Source organism: Strigops habroptila, chromosome 4 (genome assembly GCF_004027225.2).
Source record: "Strigops habroptila isolate Jane chromosome 4, bStrHab1.2.pri, whole genome shotgun sequence".
Taxonomy (NCBI): Eukaryota; Metazoa; Chordata; class Aves; order Psittaciformes; family Psittacidae; genus Strigops; species Strigops habroptila.
The window spans coordinates 46,728,398-46,746,024 of NC_046358.1; the positions used below are offsets into that span (position 1 = coordinate 46,728,398).

The 17,627-nt window shown below is 40.1% G+C and overlaps 1 protein-coding gene across 3 annotated transcripts in view; it reads right to left on the bottom strand.

The window, feature by feature from the left end:
* The window catches only part of PLEKHH1 (pleckstrin homology, MyTH4 and FERM domain containing H1), a 55,398-nt gene that overhangs the window by 2,755 nt on the left and 35,016 nt on the right, over positions 1–17,627 (bottom strand). For all 3 annotated transcript variants that reach the window (XM_030481937.1, XM_030481939.1, XM_030481938.1), the window contains exons 14-28: positions 17,384–17,545; positions 16,312–16,392; positions 15,782–15,961; positions 15,543–15,651; positions 14,494–14,606; positions 13,646–13,822; positions 12,824–12,921; positions 10,083–10,260; positions 9,519–9,674; positions 6,791–6,891; positions 4,858–4,999; positions 3,780–3,922; positions 2,575–2,704; positions 858–944; positions 169–315 (exon numbers count right to left, since the gene is read on the bottom strand). In XM_030481937.1, the coding sequence (XP_030337797.1) occupies positions 169–315; positions 858–944; positions 2,575–2,704; positions 3,780–3,922; positions 4,858–4,999; positions 6,791–6,891; positions 9,519–9,674; positions 10,083–10,260; positions 12,824–12,921; positions 13,646–13,822; positions 14,494–14,606; positions 15,543–15,651; positions 15,782–15,961; positions 16,312–16,392; positions 17,384–17,545 (2,004 nt within the window). The remainder of the gene's footprint in view (positions 1–168; positions 316–857; positions 945–2,574; positions 2,705–3,779; positions 3,923–4,857; positions 5,000–6,790; positions 6,892–9,518; positions 9,675–10,082; positions 10,261–12,823; positions 12,922–13,645; positions 13,823–14,493; positions 14,607–15,542; positions 15,652–15,781; positions 15,962–16,311; positions 16,393–17,383; positions 17,546–17,627) is intronic.

Below are 17,627 nucleotides of genomic sequence, written 5' to 3' on the forward strand. Positions count from 1 at the left end.
GGAATTAGGTAGAAAAAGTCTCTTGATTAAAGGTTTCAGCTTACAGGGACTTATTGGATGCATATAGCTAGCGTGGCAGCCACACGTACCAGTCCCCAGGGCTTGCACGAATTGCCCAGCTGTGATGCTGCCAGCTAGAAAGAACAATACTGCTCATGTTGTAATTACCTTTGGAATTGCCATTGTGAAAAGGAGCTTTTCAGTACTGTTTTTTCCAGAACTCCTTTCTTTCATTTGACTGACTACAATCATGAAGTCATCTCGACAGCCTCCAAAGGTCAGCACAGAGGAGTACGAGTAAGAAACCTTCAAGTGCTGCAGACAACAGAAAGTTTGAAAGAGTCATAGTTCTGTAAAAGAAAAAACGGCCACCTTAAACTAATGTTTGCTACATCTTGCAAGAACACCAGCTCTCCAGCAGCAATTGGCAGTGTAAATAATGGGCTTTATAGGTAATAGCTGGTAGAGAAAGCTCAAGTGAGAACTGCATTTCTAGTTTTCTCCTAGCTTGCTCAATGCCTCCCTGCTTCAGAGCAATAGTCCGAACTTTGTTATATCCCAGATGGTGGTAGTAAAGCACATATCACAGATTTTGAAAGATGTCTGAGCATGTTTACTGCTCATCAACGAGGCAGTTAGCTGTTTCATGAAACTCTACCTTGCACTGTAGCTGTAATTTTCCTTTGTTTATGTAGTGTTCAAACATAGTACTGACTTCCCTCATCTCTGACTTCTACAAATTAACTTCTGGATCCATTTGAAGTTAAACACAAACTTTCAATGACTTTAAGTGGACTCAGGGGACTGTCTTTCTGTGGGAGGTTAAGTTATTTTGCTTCAGTGTTCCTCACCCATACCATAGTGTTATAATCCAGTATGCTGATACCATCTTCGTTCACAGCTATCCAGACTGGAGAGTCTTCCAATGAGGAAGGCAAAATAGGCTAGAGAGAAAGAAAATCAATTTAGATATTTCTTGACCACCACATAAATATGTTTCTGACATAAATCTTGGGGTTTAATGATAAAGTGAAGACGAGAGAGAATCCCATAGACTTACTGGTCTGACCTGGTTTGATTTTTAAGAGGACTTTTCTCAAAAACTGGAATAACTTTCAGATTTACACAGGATTTTGGGACTAGTGGCACAAGAGATGCAATGATAATGAAGGCTTTGAGATTAAGTAAATTCCACCAGTGTAGTTAAAGCTGAAGCAAGTGCTAGGATAGAGCAACAAGACAGCAGTTTTGCTCTGCCCTGGTTCTTGCACTACTTTCATCAGGCAGGCAGGCAGGCAGTGAAGCCTGTTGGTTTCTGTAACAGCAGTACACTCAGTACCATCACATCAAAGCAGTCTTCTTTCTTACAGATTTTGACAAATATGCATCAATTATCTGTTAAGGGACGAGTTATGTGTTATGGCCAATGACATCAGTCTTCCCTGGGAGTGTGCTATTACGTGGCTAATGGCATAGTCTTTGCTGTTCAACTATTGTAAAGTTATAAAATGTGTCAATCATCAGAAATATCAACATTATTTAAACTCTGTGTGGAACTATTCTATATTCCAATTATTCTGTGGTAACCTCAAGGACCAGTAACGTCTTCTGGTTTTACTCCTGACAGTGGAAATAACTGTCTTTTTGAAAACTTCTTGTATATTTATTCAAGAGGTCCATTTCGTCCTTAGACTTTATTCCATAACTATAGCAGCTTTGACTTCAAAGCAAGAGACATTTAACCATGAACAAGACTTATCTCAAGCTTTCAACAGAGGAGGTTTCTGCTTGGTTGGGGAAGCTGGCTGACGCCAAAACAATTTCTCAGCCAGCCACTATGTGCTAAAACATCAGTTCAGGCAAGGGCATTAGGTACAGATCCCTAGCCTGTGATGGGCTGAGGGATGGAAGAAGCTACTGGGAGAAGCAGACCCTCCAGCTGTCCTTTGCTCTCCTGCTGATGCCTGTGGGCTGGCAGCTTACCCAATACATGCTTTTGTTTTTCTTTCTGCAACAGGACGTTAGCAGGGCTTGACTCTAGTGTGGCAAGGAAAGCCACACTAGCTCTCTATGTCAAGTAAAGAACAGGACTGAAAGTACCCATTCTCCTTTTAGCTAGCATCAGCTGCTGGGTGTGATTTATGGGGGACTCTTCCCTTCCACTCCCCCAGTGGTAATGTATGTAAAAAAAACTATGTAAATAGTATTTTTTAAATTATCACTGCAGCCTTGATGACCTGGGAAATTCCTGTCTAAGAAAGCTTTGGCAAGGTTTACAAGGAGAGGTAGTACCCTGTATTATAATCAACTGATGCAATCAGGGAACCTTCAGTTCAGTATTTACTGAATACTAGCAACCCCTAGTGTTTAGAATATATTTCTCTTCCTTCTTTCTAAAGTGACAGCTTCTTTCTGGTATGTGGTACCAGAGCTGATCGTTCAGAACAGAGTATTGTTATTTTTTTTTTTCCCCCTTCCTGAAGTAGAAGCACTTTTAACTGGTGTAACCAGAGATCATAGCTACAGCTCTGCTCAGTTCACTCTCAGGAACAGAAAAAAGCATGTTCCAGTTACCTTAGCAGCAAATATTTTGGTTCCAAAGAGAGGCCATTTCCGGGCCACTGTCAAATAAATTCGAATGCATTCTGGTGGAGAGCATCCCTGCAGCACCATCCACTTTGTCGCCAACTTGTCAGTCAGTTGCCTTACAGAAGCCAAGACACAAGACAGCATTATTTACTAATGTCTTCCAAGGAAGGGTGAGTCAACCATAATAGTTAATAAATGTACCTCTTATTCCAAAAAGGCCATTCTACACAGCACTAAGGACAGAGCTTTTAGCACGGACAGTTATGAGGGTTGTACACCCTCAGTTTATTTTAGCGTTTTCTCCACTTCCACTATTATTTTACTACTAGTATACGGTAATGCCCAGGAATCACAGTCACATATGGGTTGCCCACTGGTGTATATATTAAACAACTGTAGCTACACTCAGGCAGCTGTTACAGTAAAATCCTGTCCAGATTGTCTTCACATTCAATTATACTCTCACCTTAACATCCTAACCTGTCTGTAGTAGGCTCTATGTGGAGTGGCAATATATTAATGCACTCTTGATTTGGTTCACTAGGGATGGTTTGGCAGCTATCATGCAAATGGAATTGCTTCCAAAAGGTGGGAATAGTGTTAGTTCCACCACTGCATCCCTAAGTTGCTTTGGATCTGTAAGATGACTGTTCTCTCTCTTTAAAACAGTTAGAGCTGAGATCCATGGCAGCATCTGAATTATGTACTTGAGTACTTGAGGGCTCTGCATTGTGTGTGAGAATTCCCAAGCCAGAACACCAAAAAGCCCTGCCAGAGTATGCTCTACCAGAATTGCTGCATGGCCTGAAGCAGCCCGTATTTGTTGGCTTTATGGCTGGTTGCAAATGTTAGGCATCTGGATTCAATTGACACTTGGGGGAAGGGTAAAACAAAAATTCAGAAACAGAATACATCTTAGGCTTAGGATAGAGTTTGTTGGAACTGAGATGCCCAATTTGGAAGTGAAAGGCTTAAACTTCTTGTCCAAGGGAAAATTAGTTGGTGATTTGGCTCTTTTTATAATAGTTATGTGCTATTTTCTTTTAAAGGAACCTTTTCCTGACACTTAGTGGGTTTTTTTAAGTTTCTACATCAAATAATCTTCACAGGGCTCCTTCAAAATTCTTAAAGACAGAATTTTGCAATAAAATTTTCTTTCAGTGCAAAGTACAGAAGAACCAACAGTTTACCTGAGCTGTTCCGAAGTAATGTTTTGCTTGTAGTGTTTTGGGTAGAATTTATCTAAGACCTGCTGGAGAAGGTGCTGCATTTTTGACTGTGATGTTCCCCCAGGACTTGAAGATCCTGGTCGATCCAAGTCCCCATATTCCACCTAAGACAACATTATAGTTTATAGTGCAACAGAACTATGGGGTTAGGGAGCACTGGAGGGGGTAGTGCGGTAGAACGTTCCATGAATTCCCATACTGATAACTACTCTGTTTATTAGTCATGCAAAAAGACACCATTAGGCTGGGGAATTTTGTCTACAGCATTTACCATAGTAAATGTATACAACAGAGCAACTACTGCGACATGACTGCCCAGGGAATTCTTTGCTGATCTAAGAATGTGAAACAAGATCTTGTTTCAGCTACTGATCTTGTGTCAGCTACTTATTGTAAGGAGACACTTCTGTATAACTGCTAAGCTTTTCAGGGTTATTTTCAATTGGCTAATTAGAACAATAGTGTATTTCTAGCTTGGACAACATTCCCAGCTTCTTCAACTCAGTTTACACTGTTTTAATAAATAGCACAACCAGTTTCAGCTCAGTAAGAAACTATTATCCTGCTTATCATGCCCACAACCCATACTGCATTTTTTATCTGATAAAATCCTAAATGCAAGCCTGGAGGATCCTACATGATGCTCTTCCTAAGAGGCTATTTGCAGTATAACAGGGAAAATTTTTACTATTAATAGAATTTTAGTAGAGATATTTCCATATCTCTACTAAGGCACTACTAATTGGAGCAGGTCTGGGGATACTCCAGCCTCACTGTTTTTTTTCAATATTTTTCTTCAGAAAGAAAGGGGAGGCACCCTTATAGCAGATTTCTCTACAGCAAGAGGTGTTCTAGCAATATACATATGCTGCTGTAATGTGTTTGGCATGGTACATCTCAGACTATGTTTGGTAAAAAAAAACCCCAAAACAACAAACACTTTTGATGTAAAAGATAGCTGCTTAGTCATAGACATTCAGTGCACAGCTAAAGTCCCTGGAGGACAAAAGGGAGGATTTCTGCCCATAGTCATATTCACCTGAGCCATCAGAGCCACCATTTCCAGAGCTAATTCCTTATTAACAGGAAACCTTCCATTGGCTATTTCATTGCTGACTTGGAAGGCCAGTAGCAACCGCTCACGGTCTGTCTCACCTTTGGCCTGGCTCCGAAAATATAGCCTAAAATATAGAGAGATTGTGAAGATAAAAAGATATTGCAAACTGAAATTAGAGGTGGAAACTTTAATCAAGGTGAGTGAAAAATAAGAGTGGAGTGATTTTTTTTCTCCCTCTTTCTCCAAAGTAAACTTTGGGTATTTCAGGGGTACTGGACAGAGATTTGGAAGCTGAGGTGCTTTCCTTATGAACAAGATCTGGGCAAGGGGGCTCAAACATGCTTTGTAGCTTTGAAAACCATTTGAATTCTGTAAGCCAATCACTTCAAGATAGTGAAGCCTTATTAAACACAGGTAAATTTGTGTCCATCCATCCCCTTCAAGCACAGACAGGCAATATTTAAAATCTGGTCTTCTCTGCTTATCACAGAATACAGAGCTACCCCTGCTCTACATGTATAAACTTCCACACAGAGGTCTTGTACACTTGTTATTTTTACCATCTTTGGTTTGACCACTTACACTGCTATTCTTCCTTTAAAAAGTCTTCAGCAGAAAGAAGGAGATCCAATTAGCAGCCTTTATTTCAAAAATTGAAGAATCATTCTTGTAAATCAAAGCTTCCGACTATTTTTTATTCCCTTCGTGCTTGCAATTCTTTGACCCAGTATAGCAAGATGACTAGTGGGGGTTGAAGACACCAGCTTGGGGAATGCTTCCCAGAACCATTCCTCATGCATGCCTATTTACAGCCCACACCATTTAATTCAAATATCAATTTAAAGCTGCATCTATGGCTATATATTCCACAATACTACACAATATACTCATTCCAGTGAGTCAGTTTATTTTCATTTTAAGATTAACACCACCATTAGGACCATATTGACCTTACACATGTCTTATCAGAGTCCCTGGTGTTAGAACAGCCCAACCTTGGAAAGACCTTATCAAAACATGCTTGTGTCCAGTCTAGGCACATTCCAGTCCAACAAAATACCACAAAGTTTCATCCCTGAAACAAATACTGCCTTCTGGGTCAAAAGCAATAAGTTCTGCTTCCACCTCTGTTATACCAAAGATGACAGAAATCTGTTTCCACCGTTACAATCAACAAAATCTTCATACATTCAGTACAGAACTTTGTCTCTTATTGGTTTTGGGGTGGTCTTTATTTTGCCTGAAAAGAGAATGCACATGCAGAAAGCCATTTCTTGTTCTCATATACAGTTCTTCATTCACTACAATTCAGAATTCATGTCTGTATTATAAATGATGAACTTGTTCCAATTTTTGGTTTAGATCTTTGTCTCGTACTTCCCCTCTCTACCATCTCTCATCATCTAACCTGTAACATTTCTTTCTTTATAAAGTCTGGGCACTGCTACTACATGTCTCTTCTACAGCTCAAGCTATTTAGAACGTTGTTCTATCTTTTTCATCTTTGTGATTCTTCACTTAATTGCAAGTTTCAGCATATTTGTTTTCACTGGTGATTCTTCCCTCAGGTCTCTCCTCCTCTCACCTAACACACATTATTTAATTACACTTTAGGATCTAGGCAAATGAAATTGTGCCAAGTATATCTTATTGTGCTACAGCTACTTGTTAACTCATTTTCAGTCTCTTCTGCTATTGCAAAGTGGTTTTGGTTTTACTTCTAGGCCATATGCCTTCTTTTATACATGTACTACACGCAAAAGTCATCACATCTCATGTAGGATTTGAACCCATCTTAACTAAAATAGTTTTGGCGCTAACACTACTATAAATTACTGGGCATCTACAGAGATATATGCAGTCTAGAAATGTTTAATTAACAGCAGTAGTGATGCCAACCAAGAAAGCACAGTACCTGTTCTTATAGGTCAACTTCACAATTCTCGTGCCACCTTCATATTTCCCGGGATGCAATTCTTTTAAGGCTTGTTCCCATTTAGAAATTACATCACAGATCTTTAAACAAAATATCATGGGGAAAGGAGAGAGAAACTGAGGTGAAATGTATAGTCAAGGCTTGAGGGGAAAGTACGTAAAAAAGGAATTGTGCAACACAGAAGATAAACACACTGGATCAGTATAAACACAGCCAAAAGTGACAAACAATTTCTTTTTTCTATTACTCAGTGTGTAATAATTAAAGAATTCCAACTGAAAACTCCAGCATTGATCTGCAGGGAACCATGTGTAAGTGAATTCTGGTCTAGTAGCAACTCTGTGGTTATGTCTATGTTAGCAAGCAGCAAAGCCTAGGAGGAGATCTGCACAGTGAAACACCTAAGACTCTATGCCCAACTGTATGAGTTTCAAAGAGTTTGCCTTTGGACTAGCTTCAGTCTGACCAAATGGCCTGAAAGCTCCCTACTATGTTGGATCACATCTTCCAGTTCATGCTTCATGTAAAAAGAATCCATTTCATGCTCTCTAAAGGTGCTCCTTGATGTGAATCAAAGCATGGTTAACAGGAATGATTGGTAGGTTTGTTTCAGAGTGCCCCCCTGAGCCAAACTAAAGGACTAACATATCCTCTGAATAGCAACTGTCTACATGCATGGCTGAACCAAACACCTTTGGATGTGAATGTTCAAACTTTGGGAACATTTGGTCCTAGATTCCAACTTTGTAACTCAGACATATTTTTAGTAATAGCATGGTTGATTTCTTTGGTTCCATTCAGCTTCTCTTGATTATTCCATTCCTTTTACAAGTTGTCTAATAAAGGTCCCAACTTCTCTTTTGATAGCATCTCAATAAAAGGAATGTAAACATAAGCCACATGAAATATATCAGATATCCTAATACTCTCTTAAGAAGCTACTCAGGTTGCCTTGGCAAGTAAATAATAACCAGTTAATATCCAGTAAAAGTGATGCCTTTGATCATCTCAACTCCTTCATTTACTCTAATATCTCCTCTCTCCAAATGGTCGTTCAGCTACCAGCAAAGCTCCAGATTATCTGATCTGTATCAGGCCACGAAAGAGAAGTATATTATTTGGCACCACCTGTGGTAGTTTCCTCTTCAAACCATCTAATTTAAAGTTACTGGTATCTTCTCCCTCTGTTAGCCAATGCGAAATTTTATACTGTGTAAAACAATGTTCCTCACAGGTATCAGGGCCTCTTCAAAGTTGTCACTTTGAACGTGACAATTTGTATGACAAATCATTCTCCCAAATTTGTACCAAAGTCTGATGTGTCTCACTCATGGCTAGCCTGCTTACTTAAGGCAGTTATCCATCCACAGTGTGGGTAAAAATCTCCACATGAAAGACAAATGTTAATACTTTATCTGCTTTTCTTTTCCCTTGATGTGAGACACTCCTCTCTTTTTTTAAAGTGAAGGCTTAATCAGTAGAGAGCTTTCTTCCCCAAGTACACCCATCGACAATGAAAGCTTGATTTATCTGGAGATACTTCATAAATATAAATACAATAGATGGGATTTATATAGACATGCCAAGAGACTCACAGCCTAACATAAATTCGTCTCAATTAGTAGTGTTACATTTGATGTTAGTTGTGATATCTGATCATGCTAGCTAGCTCAGTCAGGTTTTAATTTTGTAGTCAAGACAAATTAAAACTTATATATGTGCTAAAATCTAAGCTGACTTTTTAAAAATTGACCAATTTATCACCTACTAAGCAGAATATGCTTCATCTTAACTAGTATCTCAGACTAGACTGAGATAATTATAGAATCACAGAATCATTTAAGTTGGAAAAGACCTTTAAGATCATTGAGTCCAAGTGTTAACTGAGCACTGCCAAACCCACCACTAAACTAAGCACCACATCTACACGTCTTTTAAATACCTCCAGGGATGGTGACTCAACCGCTTCCCTGGACAGCCTGTTCCAATGCTTGACAACACTTTCGCTGAAGAATTTTTTTCCTAATATCCAGTCTAAACCTTCTCTGTTGAGTCATATTCTCTTGTCCTATCACTTGTTACTTGGGAAAGGAGACTGACCCCCATCTCAGTACAACCTCCTTTTAGGTAGTTATAAGAGAGCACTAAGGTCTCCCTTGAGCCTCCTTTTCTTCTGACTAAAGAACCCCAGTTCCCCCAGTTGTTCCATAAGACTTGTGCTGTATGTAAACCCTTCACCAGCTTTGTTGCCCTCTTCTGGACATGCTCCAGCACCTCAATGTATTCTTGTAGTGAGGGGCCCAGAACTGAACACAGTATTTGAGATGCAGCCTCACCAGTGCCGAGTACAGGGGAATGACCACTGCCTTGGCCCTGCTGGCCAGAGTTTTTGATACAGGCCAGGATGCTGTTGGCCTTCTTGGCTGTCTGGGCACAAGCTGGCTCATGTTCAGCCAGCTGTCAACCAATACCCCCCCCAGGTCTTTTTCTGCCAGGCAGCTTTCCGGACATGCTTTCCCAAGCCTGTAGCATTGCATAGGGTTGTCGCGGCCCAAGTGCATAATGAATATCTCATCTCTGAATACTAATCTAGATAGACAATACTGAAGTGTATTTGCTCTTGCTGCATTAAGAAAAATGTATTAGCCATTTAGCAGCTCTTCAAAGATGTATGCTGGATGAAGCAGAGGGAAAAAAAGAAAATTACCTTCATGTTACCCTGCAGACAATGTTCCAAATTTCTGCCAGAAGGATCATCTGTGAACAGAGAAAATCCCATGTGGGATGGTTTCCTCATTCCTGTTTCCTGGTTCAGTCGCTGGATGAATTCATCAACTGTTGAGGAACCATCAAAACCTACAACCTGTAATGAAAGAGGAGTTGGTTGATGATAACTTTCAAGAAACATGACATTGATGGATATCACAACTGCTGAAGCCTGGCTTCCTACAGACTGGTGCCTGAGGATTGACTGCCAGCTCCAGTGACAGCACTTGCGTATTGTCTCCCCTCACATTGCAGCCTTTCTCATACTGTGAAACTCATGACATCTCTCCCTTTTCCCCAGCTACCTTTTCTTCATATGACCTGTAGAGCTGAGGATGGATTCCCTTCATTTTCTCAGGAAAAACACTAAAATGGCAAGAAGGAGAAATAGCACCTATCTCCCAATACCTGATACGTACAAACACCATGGTGCCATCCACATGAAGGAGGCAGGTTATGGTGCAGTCCTCTAGTGCCCAGAAGAAAGGCAGCTGTGATGGCTCACCTGGTAGGTTCCGTTCATGAAGTGCACTGGGATGCTGAAGGGGAGTGAGTGGTGGTAGGGATTTCTCAGCAGGATGGACACAATCTCCATCCGGGAGGGCTTGGCTTCCCGCTCACCAGTCTGCAGAGTGCGGTCTACTGATCTCTGGCAGTAGATGGCATACTTGCCTATTTCACTCCTAGGTGAAGATGTGGAGATAAGCTACAAACATGCCTTAAATGCCATGTCCTCTTCCATTTCTCATGCCATGACAAAGCATCGTCCCCCCTCAGGCTTTTGCTCAAGCAAAGATACATCTCTATGCAGATATTCTCATTCATCTCAACACACTCAAGCAAACAGCATGTAGCTTGAGTAGCTTGAGCATCACAACAGCTCAAGCAAAAAGCTACAATACAAACCCAGCTCCAAGGATCTGTAAAATTAAGGTAGACAGTGGAATCTCCAGGAAGTGCAAGAGCATTCCCTGCTCTTAGATGGACTGGACATAGCATAGGAATACCCTCTTCTATACCCTGTTGCTATCTTAGTATCCATTAAACCAAGACCAGTTTACCCTCCAACTCGTCCTCATACCAGCAGAATTTAGTTACTATTATGTCAAGTCCTGGTAAGTGTTAACAATAAGTTGTAATGCATTAGTCTCACGGGATTATATAGATTATGTTTACAACTTACACAGTTATAAAAATTCTAAGTTTATATGTATTAATCCTATCTGCCAATCAAGAGACTCAGAGATTCAAAGCAGGCTCAGGATTGTTGATAGTTCAATACAGTATAGGGATAGTTGTTGATAGGATCAGTTTACTGTCTACTGACAAGAGGGCTCCATTGAACAGCACCAAAAGGATATAAGTGTCTCTAAAGCCAGGCACTTACACCTTTTGCAATAATGTTTAGAATGTGTATACCGAATAAGTTCTGAAATTGAAGGATTTATATGAATTTATAACTGTGCTATCACTTTGCAGGGGAAATTAATTTCATTCAAGATGCCTTCAGAAGCTCAGTACATGATTAAATCTCTAGTTAAATCCCTCCAAGCAATATGGAAGTCAGGAGCTCTGGCTTCTTATATATTTTATATATTGCTCACCTCCGCAGTAATGCATTTAAACAATTTTCAAATTGAGAATCTTGCTTTGATGAGAAGCTGTTGTGTCTGGCTTCCAAATGCTCCTGTGCCTTGTGTCTTCTAACCTAGAACTGTACCCCACTGTTCTTCCTCTCTTAGAGATCGGATATATACTCTAAGGTCACCTTTCATGGCAAACAATAGCTAGAATGAAGATCTAGTGTAAATCTAGACCACAGGCATTATGCAGTGCAAACACTCTAGTGTATTGTTTGCTGTATGAAGCAGGGGAAGCCTATCTATTTAACTGGTCAAGAAACAGCCATACCTGCTCCATCTAAAGAGACACAAGTATTCCTAAAGCTAGACAGAAGGACATAAGTCCTGTTTAGCAACTGCTCTAAATCTAATCTAAACTGATGAATATAAGCACAGTTTGCTGTTATTTCTGTATGTTTTGGTGTGGAGTTTTTTTTCCTAGCCCTAATAATTGTTTCATAGCTGGACTGTATACATACATTTCCTCTTTGCTTCTACTTAATTTGTTATAAAGGTACTTTGAGGCCAAGAACCTGGCAGACCATCAGCATAGTAATGCTTGAAACTGATGCAGTAAATCAATTTCACAGAGCCCAGCTCATCCTTATGAAAGTTAATAGTCCCTAACAGTAGAACAGCTTCACTGCTGAGTTTGGGAGAATGGGTGCATTTGAAGAGCTGGTAATGGACAAGTTTTAAGAGCTGGTTTCTAGTACTAGCCAAAAGATCCCTAACATGTTGCCTTAGCCAATGGAGAGCCTGAACATCAAGGAGTGCCTGACATTTGTGTTTTTGCTTCTGAGAAGACATAGCAAATGTGAGGCAGCATATAAGAAAATAGAAAATACTTGATAGGAGGAGTACAGAGATTTCCTTTGCAATATCAGACTTCTAACTCAGTTCCTAGGAAGACTGATATTTGAATAGGAATATTTGTTTGAAATGAAACCACTCTTTTACCTATGTCTTACCAACAGTATATTGTTGCAACAGACAATTAGACATCTCTGGCTGTGACCTCCCAGCCAAGGGCACAAGGAGACTTGCTGAAAACCAGATCACCATGGAAACAAACAAAGAGCACAGCATGAACACGGGGGAACAACTTCTGCCTTACAGTAGATCTTGCACTATTTTCTTATAAGGAAAGTGTTAGATGCCAAAGAGGTAACAGAAAACAGTACTAGCATGTATTTCAGGTTTGTTAATTTTTCCTACTTCTTATAATGTTATCTGCCTCACTTCTGTCAGTATGCCTACTAATCTGGCAGCAGAGTGTAATTACCTAAAATTCTAATCATTCATTCTAAAGAATTACTTTGGTCTTTCTGTTAATAAAAGAAAGTATCTGCATCAGCAAAAAAACCTCCCTATGTAGCTCTAGCTATATCTGCAGAAAGTTCTTTTGCTAGTATAGGTCACTCAGTTTTGTGAACTAGCTTATTATAAGTGACAAATTAATGTGAATGACTGAAAGGGGACAGTGCGATACCATTTGGAAACTTCTTTTCCCTCCCTCAACTGATTTTTGCAGATGTGTGTTACAAAATTGCTTCTATCTTTATCCACAGTGAATGCAAAAGGCAATCAGCTTAGCAGAAGAAAATGCTCTTACGGTCTTTACCTGGGGTCTGCATGTCGCTGCAAGTGCTGTTTGATGTACCAGAGGAAGTGATGTTGAGGTAGGAACAGAGGAGCACACAAAGCCAGGAGCTGCCAACACTGTGAACATAAAACTGGACATCATTCTCCTGTACTTCTTGCCTGTTGTCTTTCACAGAATACTGCAACCAAAACGTTGGATAGTGTCTAGTGCTTTTGGGAGTGACCATTTTAGACATGTGGTTCAAAATGCTTCAAAGGGAAGTGATGGTCAGAGGACAGACTGCTCTTTTTTTTTTTTTTTTCCCCTATTTGTAACTGCAGATCATAGCAAAGAATACACTGGTGAATTTTGATTCAAACTGGACCCATTATTTTCAGCCATATTTAATTTTCTCATTTGAGCTGGGAATATTATAACCAAGTATGTACGTTCATGCTGTAACTTACTGATTTACCCAATAATTATAGTGCAAAAATCACATTTAATGCTTAATAGTAGTATTAATGATTTGCATGCTGTTGATTAACTAAAATGGAAGTAAAAATTAATACCATGTGACAATTATAGCTAGCCAACACGAGATATGAATTTTGATTTTGAATATGGTCTGAATAGATCATTTGCGGCTGGTAAATGGTTAAATTCAAACTAAAATTTATTTTGCAAGTAGGTTACATTTGCAATGTTTTTCTTCGCACATCAGTGCCAAGATTCTCTTTCCTCCAACACACCTTTAGTATTAGCACACTGTTATGAGAACCAGTCTCACTGCTGATTATTAAAACTATGGAATTAAATAAAAAGCATTTGCAGAGTGGAAGTGACAAAAGGGGAACTGACCTGAATGACTGAGTGGTTCTGGGGTTGTCGGCAGCTGGTCTGTTTAACAAGCTGACAGTAAATTTCATTCTGCAGCTCAGTATGTGTCAAGCAGACCTGCAGTGCTGTCTGGGCGAGTGACACATGGTAATCAATAGAGGGTGCCTCCACAGGGACATTGATGAACAGCTGACAGGACTGTAAAAGGGTGGAAATTAGTCAATGGAATACAGCCATTCTTCTCTGGTACTTTCCAGACCAGGTTCCCCAGATGGGTTACAATTAAATCTTCTACATACCCTTGAGAGGAGGGAAGAGAATAAGTACTTTATTCCTGTCCTTCTCTCATTAGCTGTGGCAACTAGAAGATTCATTCAACCTCCCCCAGCCTGAGGAGCTCACAAGTCAGCAACAGAATTGAGGGGAAAGTGTGCTTCCTGTCTTCCATGCCTGTGCTTTACCTTGCTAAAACTGTCCGGACTTACTGCTGATCTTACACTTGAAGAATGCAAAAACCAAATCTCCAATGGCTTCACCACTGGTCTTACTGACACAATTGAGTTTGCTAGTAAATTATTTCTGTTTCCTTCAATCCAACTATTAGAGAGGAAAGGGGAAAGATATGGCTAACTTTGAAGTGTAAAGCCTGTGGGGGATATTGCTCCTAAACCTAGGTTCCCTACAAGTTAAACCTCCAGAGGATCAATGAAACCTAATATCTAACGGTCCTATTATAACTAAATGACCCAGCAGGCTAGTCTAAAGCAACCAATTGTGGCAGTAAATGTTGTGACAAGCAACAGGAGCAAATAATGTTGTCCCAACAACAGAGCAAAATAATTGAAACCCATCAATGTCCCTTTAAATACCTTAAAAAGTTTCAGAGCTTCAGTCTGTAGAGCCTCTGAAGGCAGAGTGGTGAGGGATGTCTGCAACCCATCTTTACTGTAGCACAACATAGGATGTTTCCACAGAGGAGAATCTGAGGTAGCAGATGGGCAAAAAATGCTGGGTCAGAAACAGCAGACAGGTAACAGTGTCCACATTGAAAAGGAGCCCTGATAAAATGGCAAAGCACCCAAGAAAGTAGCACTGAGATAGGCCACATTTATCTTTGGGGCCACTTTGCTGATTTCAGCAACGCCTGCCATGAACAGGGAGTCACCAGCAGCATTAGCCATCAGAAGTATTGCCATTTTCAATCCTGCTGTGTCAGAGCTTCGCATCAGCTGGACTCTGGTGAGAAACTGCTTAGCTCTGCGTTTGAGCAAGAGACACAAACTCTGCCAGGGCAGCTGCCTGTAGTGGGGATCTTCGTTAGTGCAAGTCACTATTCAACAGTAAGCAAGGTTCACATATAAGTCTAGGAATGTGAGCGTGCAGGAAAAGAGTATGAAGTACAAATGCATATGTTAATACACATTTGAGGACATGGTGCATAAACATACATGAATGAGCAAGTATCAAAGATGAGGAGGAACAGATGAGCATGGATGTAGGTGTGAGGGCTTACATGTGCAGACAGAGGAACAGATGTGAAGGCCAGTGTGCACGAGTGTATTTAGAGAAGAGAGCATATGCTTGTATGGTCAAGATTCCCAAGGAATGGAAAATCAGGACCGACAATAACAGGAAATATTAAAGCTCCAGTTCTTCATTTTAATTTGAATTAAAGTTACAGACATTTCAGATGCTTTGATACATTGTGTGACAACGTGACGGACTTGTCTAGTTTCACTACAATGTCTGTATCCTCTCTGGAGACATTACTGTGGAACTAGGGGAGAAGGACACTAGATCATATGCTGTTCTACTGAGAATCGCCTTCTTTCACCTTTGGCTGGATTAAAACTGAGAATTGAAGTTACCCCTCCATACGCTTTGCTACCATGGAAAAGAGCTTGTGGTTTCTACTTACTAGGGTCTCCCTCTGCGTCCAGTAGTTTTCCAATGAGTTGTTCATATGATGTGCCCACTGTGGCATTACTGCTACCAGCTGCTACAGTCAGATGGTACAGCCAGGTATTCTAGGCATAAAGATGAAAACAGCACGGGTCAATTCTTGTATTGTATAAACAGGTTCAGTCTGTACACCCCATTTGCTCACTGATACCAAAAGGTTTCTCTCTCTCTCTCCAAACAGACTGCCTTTTATACCTTCTCCTGTTTGGTGCGAATGAGTAAGTATGTGGGACTCTGGTCCTGTGGGTGAATCACCAACGTACAGTGGGATGAGAGAAGTCCTCCACCAGTGGCTTCATAATCTTCATCAGAGTCACAGGAACGGTCTACTTCTTCCACTTTGGACTCACGCATAGGCAGATGCCCTAGGGGACACTGTAAGGAGGAGAAAAGTTAGATAAGTGTAGCTAATCTCCCACTATGGACAGGGAACACTGGGAAAGAAAACCCAGGTCAAAATGTTAGCAGTTCTGTAAAATGTAAGGAATAAACTATAATTCAGTGTTTAACTAATGTAATTATATAATCTTGCATTTCTATAGGATCTCTTCTCTTTCATCAACTGAAGTACTTACAAACTATGTCACTATTTCTATTATTTTTCTTGGGAGAGCATCTACAGGTCAGAAGAAGAATATGCAAATGAAGAAATGGCCTTTCCCATAAGGTACTATTTTCTTCCCATTATACTTGGCAGGGTCCTTCCCTTGGGGGAAAGGAATTACCTTGTCTTCATGATTTCGATAGTAGTAAAAAGTTTTTCCAATCAGTGCACACCAGACCAGCTTAGAGTGACCATGCTTGACCTGTAAGGAGAAAAGAAATGTTTTTTAACATGTTTTTAACATCAGCAGTGTTGCTGGAATGATTTTCTAACATTTCAATTTTCAATTCAACTTTCCCTTAAAACCTTGCATAGATTATTTGTTCTATGCTAATATGAGCTCCTCTCAAAACGTACAGGGCACCACTTCCAAAAGCAGATAATAATTTGATGGGACGTAAGTGCTTATGGAAACGGATCTAAGATTTTGTGAAGTATTTTACCCATTCATCACAACCTATCATGTCTGTATCCTGAAATACAATATTAAGAATGACCTTTTTAAGATTATAAACCCAAATCATTTCATCTCAGCAGGAAGTGACTGGTCAACATGTAGTCTAGGGAACTGCTTCCTATTTCAGATGAATGAGCTTCAGATGCATGCTGTCTTTAGCCATCTTTAGATGCTGACCAGAATTACATTTAAATATTCATAGTAACTTGCTATGCAAAACGAATGTACGGAAATGGCATAAAGCATAAGAATTTTCAGCCACTGTATTTTGTGCATGCAGTCTGTTATGATGGGAATAAATGCTAACCTACAACCCGACAAGCCTATTTCTTTGAAACTCTCCTGTAACACCAAGTCCAGATCAATGAAACATGACATTTAACAGCATTTCCTGATCATCTGTTGTTTGGTTTGTTTTTTGTTTTTTGTTTTTTTTTTCTGGGGCATGCTGTGGGTTCTGTTGGAGAAAAGCGCACATAACCTAGATACTTGATATTACTGACTATTTGATAAAGTCAGTATCTCTCAGTAGCCTCGCTTGTCCCATTCCTTATCATTTATATAAATGTTCCTCTCCCTGAAATACAGAAATCTACTACCACTTTCCTTTCTTTCTTTCCCCACTTTTCTAGGGAGTATTAAAATACTGATTTCTTATTGACTTTTACTGCACAAACTGAGAAGCTGGTACACTGTCAATACTGAACTAAACTGAATATAGTAGACATAATTTTACCTTGGTAAGCCAACCTTTCACAATGGGTTTAGCATCACCATGAGGAACACCAACAGGACTGGTCACTTGCACTCTGAGGATACTCTGTAGGACATGAATCCACTCCTCCAGGATATTGGGAGAGTCTGCTGTCAGGAAGTAGGTTCTCTTTTCTGTCATGAGCTGGAAGGAAAAGGAGCGTGCAAGTATAAATACGCACACCTACGTGGCTTTTCTTTGGCTGCTGAGTTTCATTGTTCCATAC